This window comes from Molothrus aeneus, unplaced genomic scaffold, assembly GCF_037042795.1.
Source record: "Molothrus aeneus isolate 106 unplaced genomic scaffold, BPBGC_Maene_1.0 scaffold_58, whole genome shotgun sequence".
NCBI classification, from domain to species: Eukaryota; Metazoa; Chordata; class Aves; order Passeriformes; family Icteridae; genus Molothrus; species Molothrus aeneus.
The window spans coordinates 419,959-438,877 of NW_027099210.1; the positions used below are offsets into that span (position 1 = coordinate 419,959).

An 18,919-nucleotide genomic window follows, 5' to 3' on the forward strand; every position below is an offset into this window, starting at 1 on the left:
CATTGTATCAGTTCAGTTTTCTATTTGGAGTAATTTTCTAGCAGAAAGTTTGAATCTTTGCAAGTAGTTCAGTTTCTGGGTTAAAATGCATTAAGCCTCCTTCTTATGAAGCATTCAGATTAGAAAACTTAGATTAATTAAATACAACACCCACACAAAGGAGATAAAATCATCATTCAGTATTTTTGTTTTCCAAGGGAGTTATTTCTCACAAATAATCTCATCTAAACCCCATAAACCTTTGCAAGTCCATTAACATGTCTGGGAAAAATATAAAAATCTTGGGTTTCCTAGTTGTGCTGAAAGGAGTTTCTCATTTATCTGGCTGAAGAAGAGTAACTAGGTATAACCTATGCTAAGGCTGGTAAATAGCAATGTGAAGTTGTGTTCTTCACATCACTTGTGCTATATTAGAACAATATTTTCATCCATGGAGAGAAAAAGAGAAAGAACAAGGCAGTGAGGTGCTCCTAGGCATGAGCTGCAGCTGCAAGATGTGAATGTGAATAGGTTTGGACCCCTCACTGTCAGCAGGACACTGAGATGCTGGGAGGTGTCCAGAGAAGGGCAGCAGAGCTGGTGACAGGTCTGGAGCACGAGGCTGAGGGAGATGGGGATGTGGTGTTTGTGAGGGTCCCCAGGACGAGGTGAGAGATGAAAATCTGACTCCATGTTCTCAGAGGGCTGATTTATTATGATATGCTATGCTGTTACTCTATTCTACTCTATTCTATTCTAGAATGCTATACTAAAACTATACTAAAGAAAGAGAAAGGATATATCAGAAGGCTTCACAAGAATGAATAATAATAAAATCTTGAGACTCCTCAGACCCTCAACACAGCTGGACCATGATTGGTCATTAAATTAAAACAATTCACATGGAACCAATCAAACATTCACCTGTTGGTAAACAATGCCCAAGCCACATTCCAAAGCAGCAAACACAGGAGCAGCCATCAGATAATTATTGTTTTCATTCCTCCCTGAGGCTTCTCAGCTTCCCAGGAGAAAATCCTGGGCAAAGAGGATTTTTCAAAAAATGCCATGGTGGCATGAGGGTGTATAGTCAGAAGAAAAGGAGGCTCCTGGGGCCCTCATTGCTCTTTGTGAGGGGAGGCTGTAGCCAGGTGGGTGTTGGTATCTTTTCTCAGTGCTAGGAGGAGAGGAAATGGCCTCGAGCTGTGCCAGAGGAGGTTTAGATTGGATATCAGGGAAGGGTTGTCAGGCAGGGGAATAGGCTGCCCAGGGAAGTGGTGCAGTCCCCATTCCTGGATATTGAAAAGACACCTAAAAGTGGCACTTAGGGACATGGCTTGGTTTGGTTATGAAATTGATAGTGTTGAATTAATAGTTGAACTCAGTGATCTAAAAGGACACTTCTGTAATTCTAGGTACCACAGTGATACTACTTTTATTAAAACCAAATAGGAAGGCAAAACCTAGGAATATACAATTTGCTGCATCACAGATCACAAAATTAATTAAGTGGATTATTTACCTACTCCAGAAGACTGTCCCAGGCAATGGGCAGTGCTTGCTGTTTCACAGAAATGAGCTGTTGTGAGCCAGCAAGTCACTGTAAGTCCAAGAGGAGGATTTCCTTCTTGACCCCTGATTTGCTCTCTTCGAGAAGATTGAGGCTTGGTTTGTCTGAATGATCATCTCAGCATGCCTAAAAAGAGTTATCAGCACTCTTAAAATTAACTCAGCCATCAAAAACATCTAGTCAGTCACTGAGCACTGATGTCTGAGACAGGGAATTCAACAGGTTTCCTGTACTCTGATAAATCACCATAGCTGTAGCAAATTTTTAACCTAACACTTATTTTTTCCTTAGAAGCTTTGTTCACCAGTTCCTCACTGCTATTCACAGGTATGCATACTTTGGAACACTAAAGGCAGGTCCCACTAATGTCCATTCCCCTACTAAGCAAAGTCCTGGTTTTATTTCACGTTACTGTATTTTGTAATTCCCCACCATCTGAACAGTCCATCACACTTCAAAACAGCTTTGTTGCCTTCCTCTGGCTTACACTTTGAACATCTTGAAGCCAGCCTAGATCACAGCAGATAAATCAAGCCTGAGTTGTTTGCAGAAATAATTTGTGTAATCTCAGAATGAAAAAGGTAACTTTTCTGAGAGTTTCACAAAATGCAGTACTAAAACAAATAAAGCAAATGTCTCCAGCACTCCTGTTTTTTTCTTGGTTGTATCAAGGTATTGTTTCACTACAAAAGCAGCTGTTGCATGGCACAATAAATGAAAAGATAGGAAAGAATTCTGGATTTAGTTAGAGAAGAATTACCCTGCAGAAAACATTGGGCAAAGCATTAACTTTGGATATTTTCCATAGGTTAAGTCTCAGATATGACTCCAGAAGTGTTTAAAATGCAGGATTTGCCTATATCCAACTCTTGTACTAGAGGGAGTATAAAATGTAGCAGTTGTTGCTGTGAGCTGACATGGTTTAGAAACACATCTTAAGTTCTCGTTTAGTGCTTGAGTGTCAGAGCTGGAGCACGAAGTAGCCAGTGAGCACTGAATGTGGTGGGTTCTGCATATGGAGGTTTCTGAGTGCTGCCCAGTAGCATAAGCAGGCAGATTAGGGCAAGGGAAGACACAAAAGACAAGTGTGAACATCATCCCCTTTAGTGATGAGGAAAATAAAATCAGAAATACCCATCTGTGAATCATCCCTCATCAGCATGCATCTCTGCAGCTTACTCCTTCAAGTTCCCAAACAGGCAGTTCTTCCTGAGTGCTGGTAGGGGTTACTCAGGACAGCTGTGGTCAGAAAAGCCCAGCACAGCATCCTCAGCTGCAGGGCATCAAGCCAGTCCTTCCTTTTCAGAAATGGCTTGCCAGGTAACCCTGGCTCTCAGAACATCAACACAACACAGCATCATCTGGGTTTGCTGCCACATAAAAACCAAACAATGCATGCAGCTCTAAGTTCTGCATTTCCCATCGTTATCAGGGCCATGTAGGGATAAAGGATTCCCTTTTTAATCTGCTTTCCACTCTGCCACAGCCACCCCCCAGCCCTGAGACAGTGTTCAATAATTAATTACAAAAATCTCATCATAGAACTAGAATAGCTGTTTCTGCGTGTTTTTCTAGCATGTCAGGAAGATTTCCTGGCCACTGCTGATAGAATAATAATTCATGTTTACTTTCTGTAAAATATCTTAGTCTGGCTAATGTATTCTTCTCCAAAACTTCTGGTTTTGTAGTCTTATCCCAATTTTCTGTAGTGAAACACATTTCCAGCTGTGATATCCTGAAGAGCTTCTTGGTATTTCAGTAAAGGCTTGAATTTAATTATTTCCAAGTTATTATTTTCCTAATCTTGCTATTACCAGGACTGCAACCTGTTAGAAATCTGTGATATTTTTTTTTATATGTGGAGAAATGTTAGTGATAGGTATAGATCCACGTGTTCCATTTCTGATTTTTATGCCGCATCTCTCTAATTTTTTTTCTATTCCAATTACATTCTCTGATTGAAGCTGCATTTCCTTGTACCAGGTTTAATTGCTTTTATTTTAATACCTCAATTAACAGTATAGTGTATTTCTACATCCTGGAGAGAGTAAGCAAATCAGACCATCCAATCTAGAGTAAAGAAAACAGAAAATGATTGCACAGATGTCTAGTTATTAAATCCTGCTCTGGACATGCAGATGAGGCTGCTTCATTTGATTTGTCACAGCTGCAGTATTAAAAATTTAGTGCAGCATTAGGAAAATGTAGCATTTATGATCATGTAAAACCTGAACACTCAGATGTCTTGGGAAAGGAATGAGACAAAATTGTGATGTAGACATTGAAGCTGTGTAACTGTTGAATGGTGTGCCTGATCCCTCTGTCAGAGGATGTTTCACAGTATTTACACACTGAGTACCAGCAAGTGGATGTCAGTGCTTGGGTGGCTACCTGACAACAGAACTTGAGTGCAGGAGGAGGGAAAGAGTTTACATTTCCCTTAAGAAATGGTTTGGCTGATCCCTACTATAACACTACTTAAGTTTTCATTGTACATCATAATTAGTTTTGTTTAGTACTGGAAAAATGAATTCAGATTTTAAGTGAGTCTTGTAAAAATTCTCATGTGCTTAGCTACCCTTTAAATAAAGATCCAAATAGCTGAACAGATAACAATATATTTTTAATATATGAACCTGCTGTATATGATACTTCATATACATAAAAGCAGTTAAATGCACCTCATTTTCACAGTACTCATCTAAAATATATTAGGAAGCATGTGTTTGAGTAAGGGCAGCTATCAATATACTTCAGTGAGAAATATTTGAATTAAAATAGTTCAAGTTAATTGATGAAACATTTGAACAGGAAAAGATATGTTAAAGAGCCTGCTTTACTTCCAGCACACCTGTTAGACAAAGAGTTGGAAAATTTGTCATATTTCTTTGCATTCAAGAAGAAGTTAATTCATTTCCTCTATGTTATATATATCTGTGTCCTTTATACAGCTAAAAAGCAGAAAATCTAAACTGAATAACATCAGCCAATATTTCTAAGAAATGGGCAATACTGAAAATGCATAAATTACTGGATGGGATAAATTATTCCCTTCTTCCTGTGAACATTTTCTTATTGCTTCCACATCCATACAGAGGTGAATCACACGGAGGAAAAAAAATATATATATATTTTTTGTATAATTTGAGTAATTTTCTTTAGGTTTAAATTTGGTGTACTAAGAGTCACTGAAAATGTAGCCCAGTATTCCTGGGAAATGCACAAGGAGATCAAGTGTTCTGTTTGAAGTGGAGATTGTCTCATACACCTCACCATAATTCTTTGATTCAAATGTATCAAAGCAACAGCAAAGATTAGAGTTTCTGCCTCAAAGGCAGAGTGAACATGTAAATATTTGAGGTCACTGGTTGAGGTCCACATAGAAAATTAATAGACTAGAGAATGCAGTGATCTATACAGTGTATGTGATAGGAGGCTGGATATACTTATTAACCTTTAAGGACCTTTTTCTGAAAAACCCATGTTTAGGCAAGCATGTTTTTTCTCTTTCAGGCAGAATAACAGGAGCTTTAATATGATGAGCAAAAAGCAGGTGTAAACTCTGAAAGGAAAAGTGTTCGCTTTAGAGTAAGTCCTTAAAAACAGCCTCAGTCTGATTTGCAGTAGTGCTGACAACCTCCAGCCCTCATCCTTCTTCTCTGCAAGTGACCGGGTCTGACAGAGTGATCAGGTTTGGTAACTGTGCATCCACCACCCCCAGTAAACCAAAAAAGATCCCATAGAACAGTTCAGCAAAAACTAGCATGTCTAAACTGTCTGATTGCTTTGCACAACTTTGTACTGCAAGGGTTTGCAGGCACAGCAGATGGTGTCCTTAAATGCCATGGTACTGGATAAATTCTGCTTTAGTGAAGGACTGGGAAGGAAACCCCTTCCATCCAGTAGAAATGCAGAAAGTGCAGTAACTCTGAAGGAAGTCAGAAGCGTTGCTTTCCACTCTGTGTACCAGGATGTTGACTTGGGACAGTGTTGGCATTAACAGTACACTTACAAATCACCCAGTCAGCCTTCTGTGTGTCTGGGTACCAGCAGGAGCTGAGAGCATTTGTGTTTCTCACAGGAATTGCTTCAATTTGCTTTGCAAAAACCATGCAGTTCCCAGTCAAACCTGTTAGTGCTGACACGTTCAGTCCATTTTTTACAGAAGAGTTGACCTGGATGCTTATTTATCCTCTTGAGACTCCTACTGCCATTGAGCTGTCTCTCATCATCAGTGATCTTAATCCTAATTCTGTTCAATTGCCCACAATGCCTCTTGAAACTTCTTTCAGTCTACAGAATTGTGTTTAATGTTTCATGATTAAAGACATTACTCTAGGCTATCAATTTTTGCCTTTAAATTGGAAAGTAGAGATCTTGCCTAGAATGGGGGAAGGAACCCAGATGGGCATCTCTCCTTTCAGTGAGCATGAAGTGTAGTAACACAATAAACCCTTTTGCCAAGCATGCAGTAAATCCAATTATGAGAGTTTTATACAAGTTTGGATAACTGCTTACTATAAAAAAAGGCAAAAAAATAATTAACTTAAAGGGCACCTTTGCCTGCATTTGGCTTTAGGGTTCCAAATGCTAATGATGACAACAGACTGCAGAAACCATTCAGGAATGCTGGAATTTGGAGGCCAGGCCAGTTAGAGGAGCACAAGACAGTGTTAGCTTTTGATGCCTCAGTCCTGCCTGCTCATTTTTTTCCTGGACTTACTCAGTTTGTGTGCTTTAATCCTTACACAGCTCACTAGTTCAGGCTTTGCAACCTGTATTAGGTGCACTGTCAGCAGTCCAGAGCTGACAGGACAGTACCACTGTCCCAGGCTTGGATTGGGCATATGAAGGGGTGAAAACAAACACAGTAAGTAGAAAAATAACAGGAAATTTTAAGTAATGTGTGTGAATTGAGTATAGAAACCTTCCTCCCTGTACTTCAGAGCAGTTCTAAAGCCAAAGCAGAGGCAGAGCTGAACCAGGCTCTGCTCTTGTTCCTCCCTGTCTCTGTGGATCTGAGAGCCAGCAGTGCTCATCCTGCCTTTCTTCCTTGCTGCACCCCAGGCCATTGCTGTAGGACACATTCAAGGCCCCGTGCAGAGGAGAACAAGTGGCTCTGTGGGGGTTTAAATGATCTGCCCAGTTCCCTGAAGAGCTGCGGTGCAGGTGAGCTGGGAGTGCTCATCCAGCTGTGCTGCAGCCCCGTCCTCACACGTTCACCACAGCTGGATTTCACCAGAGCCCCCGGGGCAGAGTGCAGCCACTGGCTTTCAAAACACTTGCAGAATGTTTGGGCCTAACTCTTTGGAGAGGATTGAATTTTCTTAATGACTCTGAGTAAAGTGTGCACTGCACCCACTCTGAAGGCTGAGGCAGTGGCTCTGCACAGGCCTCTCATCTCTTGGAAACAGAACAGCTTAGCTCCTCACAGGGCTTGAGCCTTCACATTTCCCTTTTGTGGTTAAAAAAGGCACATCTTGCTAGAAGCATCTGTGCTCCCTGCAATACTCAATTCACACACATGAACCACTACTTAATTTTGGTGTCTCTGTGTATTCCATACAGCAGCTCCAATGTACTCAGCAGGCTGGTTTTCAGTAGCCAATGCAGAGCACTTTCCCCACATCAAAAAGAGCTTCCTTGGCTTTTTATCTCCCACCTCACTTGTTTCTGTTAAATAAAAGCCAGATTTTACATGAGGGCACTTCAGAGAGAGTGAAGGAGTGTGAGGGGGCTTTTAATATGGTTTTTTGGTTGCTTGTTTGTTTTGTTTTTCCTTAGGAATGGTTTACACTTAGTTTGTGTAGCTGCCTGTATTAGTGTTTCTCATGAACACATTTACTATAACACCTAGGTCTGCTCTACAAAATTTAGAAAAAAGGAAAAAACGTTGTCTCCACAGTGAACATCCTCCTTCCTCCACCCCCAAATCCACGTGGCATTTCAGCCCATTCAAGTGAAAGAAACCCTTAACCACTGACACAAATGGGAATTAAGCAGAAAAATTCCAACTCCTCATGGCAGTCTTTAAGTTTTAACCCTGTGCCTTCCTCTACCTAACAGAGCTCCAAGTGCTGTACTTCACAAAAACATGGAGAGAGGGAATTCTGTTCCTGTTCTTACGCCAGTAAATTAGAAATGACAGGAGAAGCCTAAGAGTGCCATGCACAGAGTCATATCCCAAGTCCAGAAATCAGGCAAATAATGGACCCCAACTAAGGTAGTTTTCTAACAAGACAAACTGGGACAACTTTCCTCAGCTTCCAGTGCAGGTTCCGAGCTGAGAATGTCTCAAGCACCAGAAGTCGGATGAGAGACAACCAATAAATGGAAGATGCAAAACTGCTTTACATAGCTAACAGCGACACAAGCACCTCCAGCATCAGCTGAGAACACAGGGAAGTTCATCTTGATTTTGGCTTTAGGCAGAAACACTTGTAAGGTGTAATTCCCAACTGCCAGTTTAAGCCAAGAGAGCTGAGCCTGGGTGCCATGCAACACTGAGTCTCCCCAGTGGAAAACCACACTCTACAGCTTTCATCAAGGATGGAAATGTTATTCTGGAAGAAAACAGGATAACTGTTCCTTTCACAGTGAGAAAATATCCATTACCTCAGAGTTTCACATGTGAATAATCTGGTTCAGAGCTCATTAAATTAACTTGGAGAAAAAAAAATCAACCTCACTACAGTCATCTCCAGAAGGCCAAAGTAACAAAGGGAATGGGGGAATGAGATGAGTGGAGGGGCAGGGATAAAGTGTGAGTGTCTAGGATAAGACAAGAAATGGCATCTAATACAGAACTGAAAAAATTTTCATCCTAGTTTCTTCAAATTTCTTGTATGTCATGCAGTGTTATTACTTTTGGATAGTTTGGAGTTTATTTTCCCACCAGGAAGCCAAATTTAACTACTGTTATTAATACAAATGTCAATAACAGTTACACAGCAGTGGGAAAATACAGTTCATTCAGCATTTCATTATGGAGGCGTATTAAAATGCCTCTGCAAGCCTGTCTGTCTGGTAAAGTAATCAGTGGGAGTTTTATCAAGGCTGTACATAGGCCTACCAGGAGGATTTATGGGAGCCACATGTTTCAAATTTTTGTGGATTATTCTAGAAATTTCCCTCTTGTCCAAAGCTATATTTAAAATGTGGAGCTTTCAAACCTAATTCTGTATTTCATTAACCAGGTCCAAAATGCTATTTTAGAAGTCCCATCTCAGAGAAGGTTCTCGCTAAGCATTACTGGTGGGATAGGAGGGGACCCTCAGCCACCTGTGTGCATGAAGCAGAACCTGCCCTGAGTGGCACAAGCTGCCCCTGGCTGGGGAACAGCACACAGCCTTTCTGTGGGGTTTGTGCCAATGTCCTTCCACTTTGTAATGACTTTATAATACAAGGTACAACACAGACTTGAACAGAGCTATGAGGTGGTGGGCTTTTGTATGGAATTGGGTATTCAGTTTGGGTTTTTTACAGAAACTCTTTTTTCCCATCGTACCTATAAGCGATTTGAATGCTTCTGCTCCTTCCATACTTCAGGTGTACTAATCTGCACCAAATCCTTTCTTTGATTTACAGATTCAGCCAGTGATTCTCTACACAAGCCCAAGGTCCTTTTTAGAGAAAGCCACTTTCAGACCTGTGTGCAATTTACTCTACTCTATCTCCATGTATCTTGGAAGAAACCTCCCAGACACTGATGTGTACGCATTATCTGTTGCCTTCCTTAGACAGGAGAGAGGAGGAGAGAACCAACTGAAAATAGATTTAAAGAGGGGGAAATGTAATTTATGTCACCTGCATGACAATTTAATTGTAATTGAGGTCTATAGGTTTTTGTGTGATAGCAGAGATTTAAAGCTTGATGCAACTCAAAAATGAAGGCAAGGCTTTAATAAGGCAGCATTAAGCTGGGAATTGAACAGAATCAATACTGAGAATTAGCAAGAAAAGATTATAAAAGACATTTCAGTATTCAAGGAAAAAAGAGTTTTTGCATTTTATCATTTACGCAGCCTACCATGGCTGTGTTTTGCCTTATTTTGGTGTTCAGAAGTGCAGCAGAACCACAAAATCAGGGAACTCAAGCAAACAGGAAAGCTTTTGGCTTTTTTATGGTTAAAATGCATGGGTAGAAACACAGCTCAATTCCAGAAATCCCATTTGCTGAAATGGAAACCAGGCAATTGAGACTATTGCAAACTGCATCAGAGATTAAAGCAGCCTCCAACAAAGGAACCCTCATTCCAAATCCAGCAAATCCTTACCTTGTCTCTAACTGTAAAGGTTTTCACAGTAGATGGACACTGGAATGTTCTATAACTTCTGTTACCCCGCAGGAGCAATGCAACAAGGTCAGTGTTTAACACAAACCCCTCTTTTTCTTCTTCTTTTTCTTTTTGCCCCAATCTCTACAGGGAGGTCCTATCCAGAACCGAAAATCCAAGCGCTGCCTGGAATTGCAGGAGAACAATGAAAATGAATTTGGATTTCAAGTGGTCCTTCAGAAGTGCACGGGACAACGCTGGTCCATAACAAATGTCCTGAGAAGCTTGTCATTATAGCAGACTAAATTTTGTACCCATTTCTTTTGCTACTGTGTAGCAAGTACTGCATTGTCGCCTGCTGTACTGTATCCCTCCCGCTCCCCGTCCCCCCAGCTCCTTCTCTCCCCTTTTTGTCTCTGATTTGATTTTGTGAGTGTGTGGAAATAGGGTTTGTGGGCTGGAAATAAGAAGTTTTTATTTCACAATGATGTTTTCACGACATTTATAGAGATGCTGAATGACAGGTGACGGGTAGGCTATCCTAAAATATTTTACAACTGTAAACATTAAGCAAATGGAGAATATTTATATCTCAAACTTTTATTGAATAAAAAAGCCCAAACACTGTTACTGGGTAGGTGTCTCCATGGAAATCAATTTGGAAGCTAAGTGCTGGTTTCATTGCTTCATTAACCCAAGCCTGATCCTGGCATGTTGCTGCAGAGCATCAGAATTCTGCAGACTTTGGATAAAGAGTTCTACCTGCACACCAACAGCTACAGCAAGGGAGGATTTTCTCCATTCTCCCTCCAGAGATCTGTCTAGGCCACGGTAGGTACCGGTGTGCAAATACAGGGGAAAGGTCTGGGGTGTGGAGGTGTTATGTCCCCAAGTATTTTTCCTCTCCAGTACCACTTAATAAAACCCCAGAGAAAGCTCCAGGGCTCAAGTGAGGCAGGGAAGAGAATTTATTAAAAAGAAGGGAAAAAATATCCCAAGAGAAAAGCAGCAGCTACTGGAAGAAAAGTAAAATATAAACCCTGACATTTCACAGTGGGCTGGTCTCCATTTCAGTGGCTGAACCTTCCTTCCAATTCTTCATTGTTCTTACAAGTCTTTTTTTTTTTAATGCAGTTGTTCCCTGGGTGCTGCAGACTTGGGCAAAAGTGGCTCCATCCAAGAGAAAAAGGGATGAATTCACTCTGCTTTTCTTCCTGCCTTGAAGGAGGTGTGAATGCAATTCCATATCACTTCATCTCTTCTCAGACTGGTGAGGAGAGGAAATTTGATGAGGTAAACCAGAGCACTGGGATTACTAGAGTTCATTTCCAGCAGCTTTTATTTGTATGTAAATTCCCCCATATTTTGATCAGTTTTTCTTGACAATAACAGTACACCTACCACATCTACCAGCTGATAAGGAGATACTGACAATTAAAGGAAATAGAACATGGCAAGACACCCCAAGCCGCCTTCCTACAGTACTTGCTTAAATATTTATGGACAGCAAATATCTTGTCAGGTATCATCCCTTGTGCCAGGATATCACCTAGGGTGCTTTCCCAAGGTCTCCCTCCCACTGTGTGTTCTCTCACCACATTTGCACTTGGGGCAAGCCACCAGCACCAAGGAGGAAAAAGTTGTGCTGGTGATGTGAGGAGAGCCTGCAGAGCATCTCCACATCCTCAGGGAAAAGCTGTTAGGGCTTGGTTGCTATCAGAGACCCTGGGTAATACTTTTGAAGATGGGCTGTTCAGAAGGGATCCAGGTTCCGGGAATTTATTCATTGATATGTTTATATACTTATTTTTACAAAGCTACAGGTTTCAGGAGCACAGATTACTGACACCATACCCAGTCATTCCCAGCTGGAACTCTGACAGGAGAATTCCTGATTATCCTTGCCTGCCTGATCTTTCCAGGCTGGCCAACATCTGCTGGGAGTGACTGTGCAGGGCATGGTTTAGGATTGTCCTCTTTTGCTGGGGAAGGTTCTTTGGCTTCATCTTTCTGAAGGACCAGAATTTCATCCTCCAACACCATGTGTCTTTTTCTGTGTCTTTTATAAACAGAAGTTAATCAGTCAAAACTAATCACTGAGCCTTTTTGTGTATGGTAATCAAGAGGTAGTTGCAAAAATTATAATTAAGCAAGTAGCTGTCATATGTCATTTTATACTGGGTAGCACTGAATACTTATTTAGCTGGAGATATAAAGGGAAACAGATTTTAGGTCATACTTACATTTTACAATCAATGTAAAAATGTGTCTGTAAGCATCATTTTGCTTGCACAATTTTGCTTGCAGACCTAAATTATGTGTATTTGTGTGTGTATATCTCTACATCATCAAATACATGTAAATTTATATTTAAAACATCAGCATGCATGTACACAGACAGCTCACTGGCCAACCACAACAGAAGCAGAATTACATTAAAGTGCACTTTCTCCAACTACAGCCTTTTGAGACGTGCAGATAAGAGACCAAAATGTCAGCTTTGGTTCACAAGTACATCACTGCTACACAGATCACCTTCTGCACTGCAGCTATTTTTAATGCTGACAAAAAATGCAGAACACGTGATCCTTTTTCAACATTTTTTCAACTGAATGTTAGAAGTTTTCCACAATAACTTCTCCAACCAGAATACAAAATATGTGTTCACACAGAGGCTCTGGAGGCAATTAGCAAGGCTTTTATCTAACAGTGCATTTTCTACTGATTTTCTAAATTTTCCCCCTGCTGCACACCTTGCTTTAAAAATACTTAAAAGTGCAAAAGTTGAGTCTCAGGTCTGTCCTTCATGGCTACATTTTAACAGCAAAGCAATGTATTGTTGTTTACTGGCTAACATGAGCTTTGCATTGTCACATGAAATGACAGTTTTACCTGAATTCAGTCTTGTTCTGAACAGTCTGAGGGGATTTTTGTGATAAACCAGCTGAAAACTGTTTAGCACTACAAAAACATACTTTTCATGATAATATATTGTTTCCAGTGAAGTAGTCTCATTTGAGGTGCATATATGATAGGATAGTTTTTCAATTGAAGAATATAATCTTAGGATATGAAAACAACAAATATATATTAGTTCAAAAGGCCAAAGGTGCATGAAATTTTAATTCAAATTTTAAAAGGAAAGAAACTGAGTAGTCTAAATAAACTAGACCACAGTTTAGAAGGTAGTGACTGCTCAGGCCTAAAAGTATGAAGAGTTCAGCCTTTAAACTCTGCTGACATTCTTGATCAGAAGTCTGTGTGGGTGGCAGTTTTGGGGTTTCTTTAACGAACAATAGCAGGCAAACATTTTAACGTAGAGACTCTTTCTTACTCCTAGAGAACCAAAGCTCCTGTAAGCACACACAAAGAATGTTGTGAGCTCCAGCTTGTCATTTGGACTGATAGTCCCTTACCTTCTCTCATTGCTAAAATCACTTTATTTCAGTGTTTTATTTCCCCATCTGCTCCAGAAGTGGCATACCAACAGGTAACCTCAGGAAGATCTGCCCATTTTCTGCAAACACAGATAGTAAATAACCATATTTAAGTGCCCATAAATGCCAGTTATTCTCATACCAGTTAGGAATATTTTGCTGCAGATGACAAGAGCACTCGTTCAAATTCAAAACAAGCCACCAAAGGTTACATTCTTATTTTCAGCATCTGTTAATAAGGGTTTTCTGTGCATCATATTTTTGTGATTTACCATTATTTTATAGTTTTCTGTATTCTCATAGACATTGTTCAGCTGTTAACACAAGAAGTATCACTTGAGTTAAATGCTCTGGAAATACTCACAATTAAAGAGGAGATTCTAAAAATATGTCCCAAACTTGTGGACAGATCACCTTGAAGAAGCACTGACAACCACAAAAAGCATCCTGTTGCACAAAAAGGACCTTGCCACCAATATTGGATGCTGAGACCTTTCTAAACAGTAGAAAAAGTACAACACAAGCAGTGCAAAGACAAGAATCAAAAGCTGTGCATGGGCAGCACTTTCCAAAACAGGTCTCGTGCTTTAGGCATTTTTGCTGACCATATCTCATCAGATCTGGCAGCCATTCAGAGAGAGCTTCTTTTATTAAGAGATGAAGAAAGATCATCACACTAAAGAAGTGAATTGCCTTGACTTTTAGTGTGCCTCACATGCTTTGCTATTGAACACCTTTTACCTGGGCATGCATTGCAGGAGGGAAAAAAACACCACAAAACCACCAAACCTGTATCAAAGCTAGCTTTACATTTCTGGCAGGCATCACTTTCCTAATCTGCCTCACTTTCCTGTTCTTAGAAATCAGAGTCCAAAGTTCAGTTGAATATCTTGGAAGGCACATTGGGTATGTGTGAGATAGCTAATCCTTCTGCCTGCAGCTGAATGTAATGTGTACCACCTCCATTTTTCTAACCTGTGTGTATTGTGCCTAGGCACTTCAATGTTAGATTTCTGTGTATTTAGCAATGAACAAAGTTAAAGAAAAACCCCTCTCTTACACCCAGTTTTTTTAGCAGAGAGACAGAAGCGTTCAAAGTGTCAGTTCAGGCTTGAACCAGTTCATATTTAAATCATTTTATTGTTCCGTAGCATGACTTCCTCTACTTGGTCTCACAATCACAACTCCTGTCAAGGATGGCAAATTTAAATAATTCTTCTTGAGAGTAAAGCTTTCAGATATTAAACCCTTGACTGAATTTTCCTAGGAGAGATTGAATCACATGGAGATTTCATCATCTGGGAAAGGGCTTGGGGGAAGCGCTGCGCTGCTGTCCAGGGCAGTCGGACTCGTTCTGAGCCTTCTTTGGGGGTCAGGAAAAGGGGGGGGGGGGGGGTGAAGACTCGGGGCTCTGATGCCGTTGGGGGCATCCCAAGGTGCCCAGGAGAGGGAGCCCCACTGCGGTGCAGGAGCCGGTGGGGGGCGGGCGAGGGGCGGGGGTCACGCTGGGTGCCGTCCCCCAGAGGGACCCAAAGCTGCCACCAAATGCGCAGGGAAATTGCATTCCAATGTCTTGGGACAGAGGCTCATGGGAAGTTTTCTCAGCTATCCAAGGCACGGAGCCCTGGAGCCCTGGAGCCTGAGCTGCTGTGTGCTTGCTGTGAGCCTTGAGGTGAGCGCGCATCATTGCGGGCTTGGGATCGATTGAAATGCACTAAGGAAACCAGCTCTGGGGAGGGAGGGAGGGAGGGAAATGCTCTCTTAACATGTGCCAATTCTTCTGTCAAACTCATCAGGGCAGGACAGCATTCAGACTGAAAGTGTGAGAAGCTGTGGAATGAGACAGAGAATCTGACAGGAGCACCGGACTCACAAGTGCACGTATTTTGCTTTTGGCTTGGATTTAAACTCAGAAGTTGTAAGGAATTTGGGAAGGAGAAGGGACATTTCAGAAGGAGAAGAAGAAAAAGAAGTTGTTGTTTTTTTTGACAGCCCTGGCAAAATCTTTGGTTCTAGCTAATAAAGGAAGTTAGTTGAAATAAAAAAAAAGAAAAAAACATGGGTTTTTTTCCTTCACTGTTGTATTCGTTGGTGGTAGATGGTGTGTTGTTTTATTTCTTGGTCTTATTAACTCTGTGTAAATAGTTTTTTTGAATGAAGCTAACTTTCTGGACGGGTTGGTTTGTATTTGAGGTAGGATTAATTTCAAGAGGTTTCTTTCCTAGACTTCTGATAGGTATTCCTGGGATTTTGGTTTTGTTTACTGTATGTATCAACAGAGAGATTTGGTAGGGCCAGCTGGGCTGCTGGAGTTTTGGGTGTTAATTTATTAGATGGCTTTTGTTAAACACAGAATAATTATGTAAGTTAACAGCAAATTACCCAATTTATCTAGGTATGCTACCTAAACACAATGCTTTATGTGTTACCATTTTTCTGTTGTTCTGCTCCAAGTAGTTGTGTCAAAAAAGAAAGCGCTGTTATTTTTCTGAAGAGCTTTCTTCTTTAACAAGGCCATTACTCCCTTTGAATTTGAGTCAGAGGAGCCAAACAGCTGCAGCTGCTCTGGGGGCTTTTATATTTGGTGGGATTAGCCCCCTCCCTTTTCCCAGGCATCATGGGAATGGGAGGCGGGCACCATCGGGGTATATTAACCCCAGCCTTTGCTGAGGGCTTTCATTCCCTCTCTGGGATGTGCTGGGGTAAGGGCTCTCTTGTCATTTCAGTGAAGAGGCTCTTTCAGCTTATCTCAGCTTGCTTTCAGCAGGTGTCTCTGAGCATTTAAAGCAATAGAGGCTTGGAAGATACTGTGAAGAAAATGGCATGGAATACAGGGAGTATTTAAGGTGACGATTTCAGATTTTGTGTTTAGGGGTGATAAAGCGCATTTGCAACTTCTGGTTTTGTTCTTGTTTTGTGTTTTTATTGTTTTTAGGAGGTGCACAGCTTCCAGAGATCCCAGGTTGTGTCAAGCACAGCACTTCTTTCAGCAGATTCATCATGTCACAGGAGGCATCTGCCCAGTGTCAAAAATGATGTTTGAGATTGAGGCTTCAGGTGAGTTGAGGTTTGTGACTGGGAGAGGGAGGGTGAGCAGGTATCCAGTTAGGAGTTATTGGGGGGCAGGGGGGTTTGCAGGCAGCAGGGTGAGAAAGGGTGTTTATCTGAGGGCCCCCGCACACAAGGCTTTTCAGAAGCATAGCAGAGGCATTCCCATGTCTTCCTCACACAAGGTCATCCAGTGCACTCACAGGAATGCCATTTAACTTTGCTTTTCTCTAACCCAGGTGCCACTCATAATAAAGGTCACACCTTTGGAATCAGGATGAAGGTGGAGCCTGAAGGAGCCAGGCACACTCAGGAGAGGGCAAGTAGCTGACTTGCTGGGATTTGGCCCACATAACTCTGAACTCATACGTTGGTTTTGGTTTTCTTTATTGTAGCTGACCGAGAGGCTAACAGGCGATCACGGGGCCCTCCGAGGCAGACTCATTTCAGGTGCAACGTGGATTCACATCACCGATCATCCAAAAGATAAGTCTGGGTCACGGCCTGGAGATGGGAGAGCAGCAGGTTGGGAGTTCTTGGGACAGATTGAAAAATTAGCAGAGGGAAAAGCAATCTTCTCCAAGGGGCCTCTTAGGACAGCTCAAGGGAGAAACTCCACATTTGATGGCAGCGTGCAGGCGGGCAGGGCAGAGCAGTTCCGGTCCACGTCGTGTTGTCCGGCGTACCGTGTTACCTACTGTGTCTTTGGGGTCCCTTTTGCCTTTTCCCCTCGAGGCCCTCACCACAAGCATAATGTGTCGTGTTTAACGTCCCCCCGTTTGTCACGTTCTGTGTCACGGGTGTCTGCACATGTTTGTGCCGGAGCTGCTCTGCCCTGCCGCAGAGGCTGCTGCAATAGGACAAGGCTCAGGGACACGCAGTTTGTGGGGTGTCGCCGGACTCTAGATGATATTCCTAGATAGACACAAGATGTTTGGAGCTGTGAAGATATCTTGCAGCCCTTTGACGTTTGTCCTCGCTTTCTTTCAGACGCAGAAGGATAAAATCCAGGGCAAAATCCATCCACCCATCCCAGGTGAGGAGGTTCCCCCGAGCAGGTCAGTCACCGTTTGTCTCTGCAGGGGCAGTGTAAAGTGTGACTCTGTTACAGCTCTGTTCTTTTTCTTTTTAGGAAGTAAAGCTGGACATCAGCAGTCAAGGTGAGGTGGGCAAGGTGAGCACTGAGTAGCGTACAGAAGCAGTTGTTATTGCTCCAGTCTCACTTTCCGGTGCAGCTCTAAACATCTGTTCCTGTTTCTGCGCTTTAGGCAATCCACTCGGAGTACGCCGAGCCCCAGTCACCAACCGGCCGACGCGCCGGGTTTGCCGCTCTCCCGAGCCCTGGGGAAGTATCACGGGACTCGGCGATGAAGCCTCTGCCTTTTCTATTTAAAGGTGTCACCAGGGCAGCCTTCAGCAATGGCCGAGGAGTTGCGTTGAGTCAGGGAAGTAGGGAGGAGGAGCGAGGCTCCGCTCAGGTTTCAGCAGCGCCACATCACCTCGTCTCCTCTTAGCCCAGGCGTGCCCCACGACGATGGCGTCAGCCTCCGAGTGCGGCTGAAGCGTGCGGCCCCAGGAGCCGGGCATTCTTGGGAAAAGAGTGAGTGGCAGAATTGTTGGGTTTTGGCCAATGTTCTGCTGAGGTTATGCATTGATATTTCGTTTTCTTTATTGGAGCGGACAAAGAAACAACAGGAAGTTGTTTAACAAGAGTGCCAGCAGGACCTTCCCAGCTGTCGAGGCAGCCTTCCCTTGCACCTGACACAGACCGGCATCCCCAGATGCCTGAGAGATAAGTAGAGGGCTACGACCCACAGAGGGGATGAAACCAGGGCGCAGGGCAGGGACCCACCGGGAGGGGTTTCTGAGTCCGCTTTGGAGACGGGGGTGTCCACGAAGCGGCCCCTTAGGCCTGGGGGGGAAATAAAAGCAAAGTCTCACTTTTGATCACAGTGCTGAGGTGCGCAGGGCAGAGCAGTGCCGGTGTGTATCGTGTCCCTTGTCTTTTGTGTATTATGTGATATTTGGGTATCTCATGTCTTTTATCTTAGCCCTGTGAAGGGCCTGTCGGAAACCTTGGCGCCATTCTTAGAATCTGTGATCTCAGTGTTCCTCAGCCTGGTACCCAGGCCATTGAACTTTTGACTCGGGAGCTCCGACAGGCATCAGAATTGCATCTCTCTTTGGAAGCATCCAGTCAGGTGGCTTTTCTGGTCTTGTTCTGAGCTGCATGGACAGCCGTGCTCCTCAATGCTCCATTTCAATGGATTAGGCTTTGTAAGAATGCGAGGTTAGGGAGAGGATTCTGACCGTAGGATTCCTGGGTATCCATCTTTGCAGTTCTTGGAATAAATCCTTCAGCCAGCATCTTCCTCCAGGGTTCTCTGAGCCTCATCAGTTTGCCATCTGTCTCACCTCGGTCATCTCCTTTTGCATTCTCTCAGTCCTTGCAGCCACTTTCCTTGCCAGGAGCTTTCTGTCCCTGTTGTGTCCCCCCTGTCTGTCACGTCCTGTCCCGTGTCACGGGTGTCAGCGCACACATTTGTGCCAGAGCTGCTCTGCCCTGCCGCATAGCCTGGTGCAGTAGGAGAAGTCCCTGGGAGTTTGTA

At 42.8% G+C, this 18,919-nt stretch overlaps 1 protein-coding gene and 1 long non-coding RNA gene across 2 annotated transcripts in view; both read left to right on the forward strand.

The window, feature by feature from the left end:
* LOC136571053 (polypeptide N-acetylgalactosaminyltransferase 18-like) overlaps nt 1-10,455 on the forward strand; it is a 50,946-nt gene extending 40,491 nt beyond the window's left edge. Inside the window, exon 6 of the mRNA XM_066571443.1 lies at nt 9,976-10,455. Within this exon, the coding sequence (XP_066427540.1) occupies nt 9,976-10,122 (147 nt within the window). The 3' untranslated portion in view covers nt 10,123-10,455. The remainder of the gene's footprint in view (nt 1-9,975) is intronic.
* A 6,984-nt stretch (nt 10,456-17,439) lies between these two features.
* Nucleotides 17,440-18,440, forward strand: LOC136571059 (uncharacterized). The gene is made up of 3 exons (XR_010785628.1): nt 17,440-17,470; nt 17,706-17,910; nt 17,988-18,440. It is a non-coding gene; the product is annotated as an uncharacterized lncRNA (long non-coding RNA).
* The last annotated feature ends 479 nt before the right edge of the window (nt 18,441-18,919 follow it).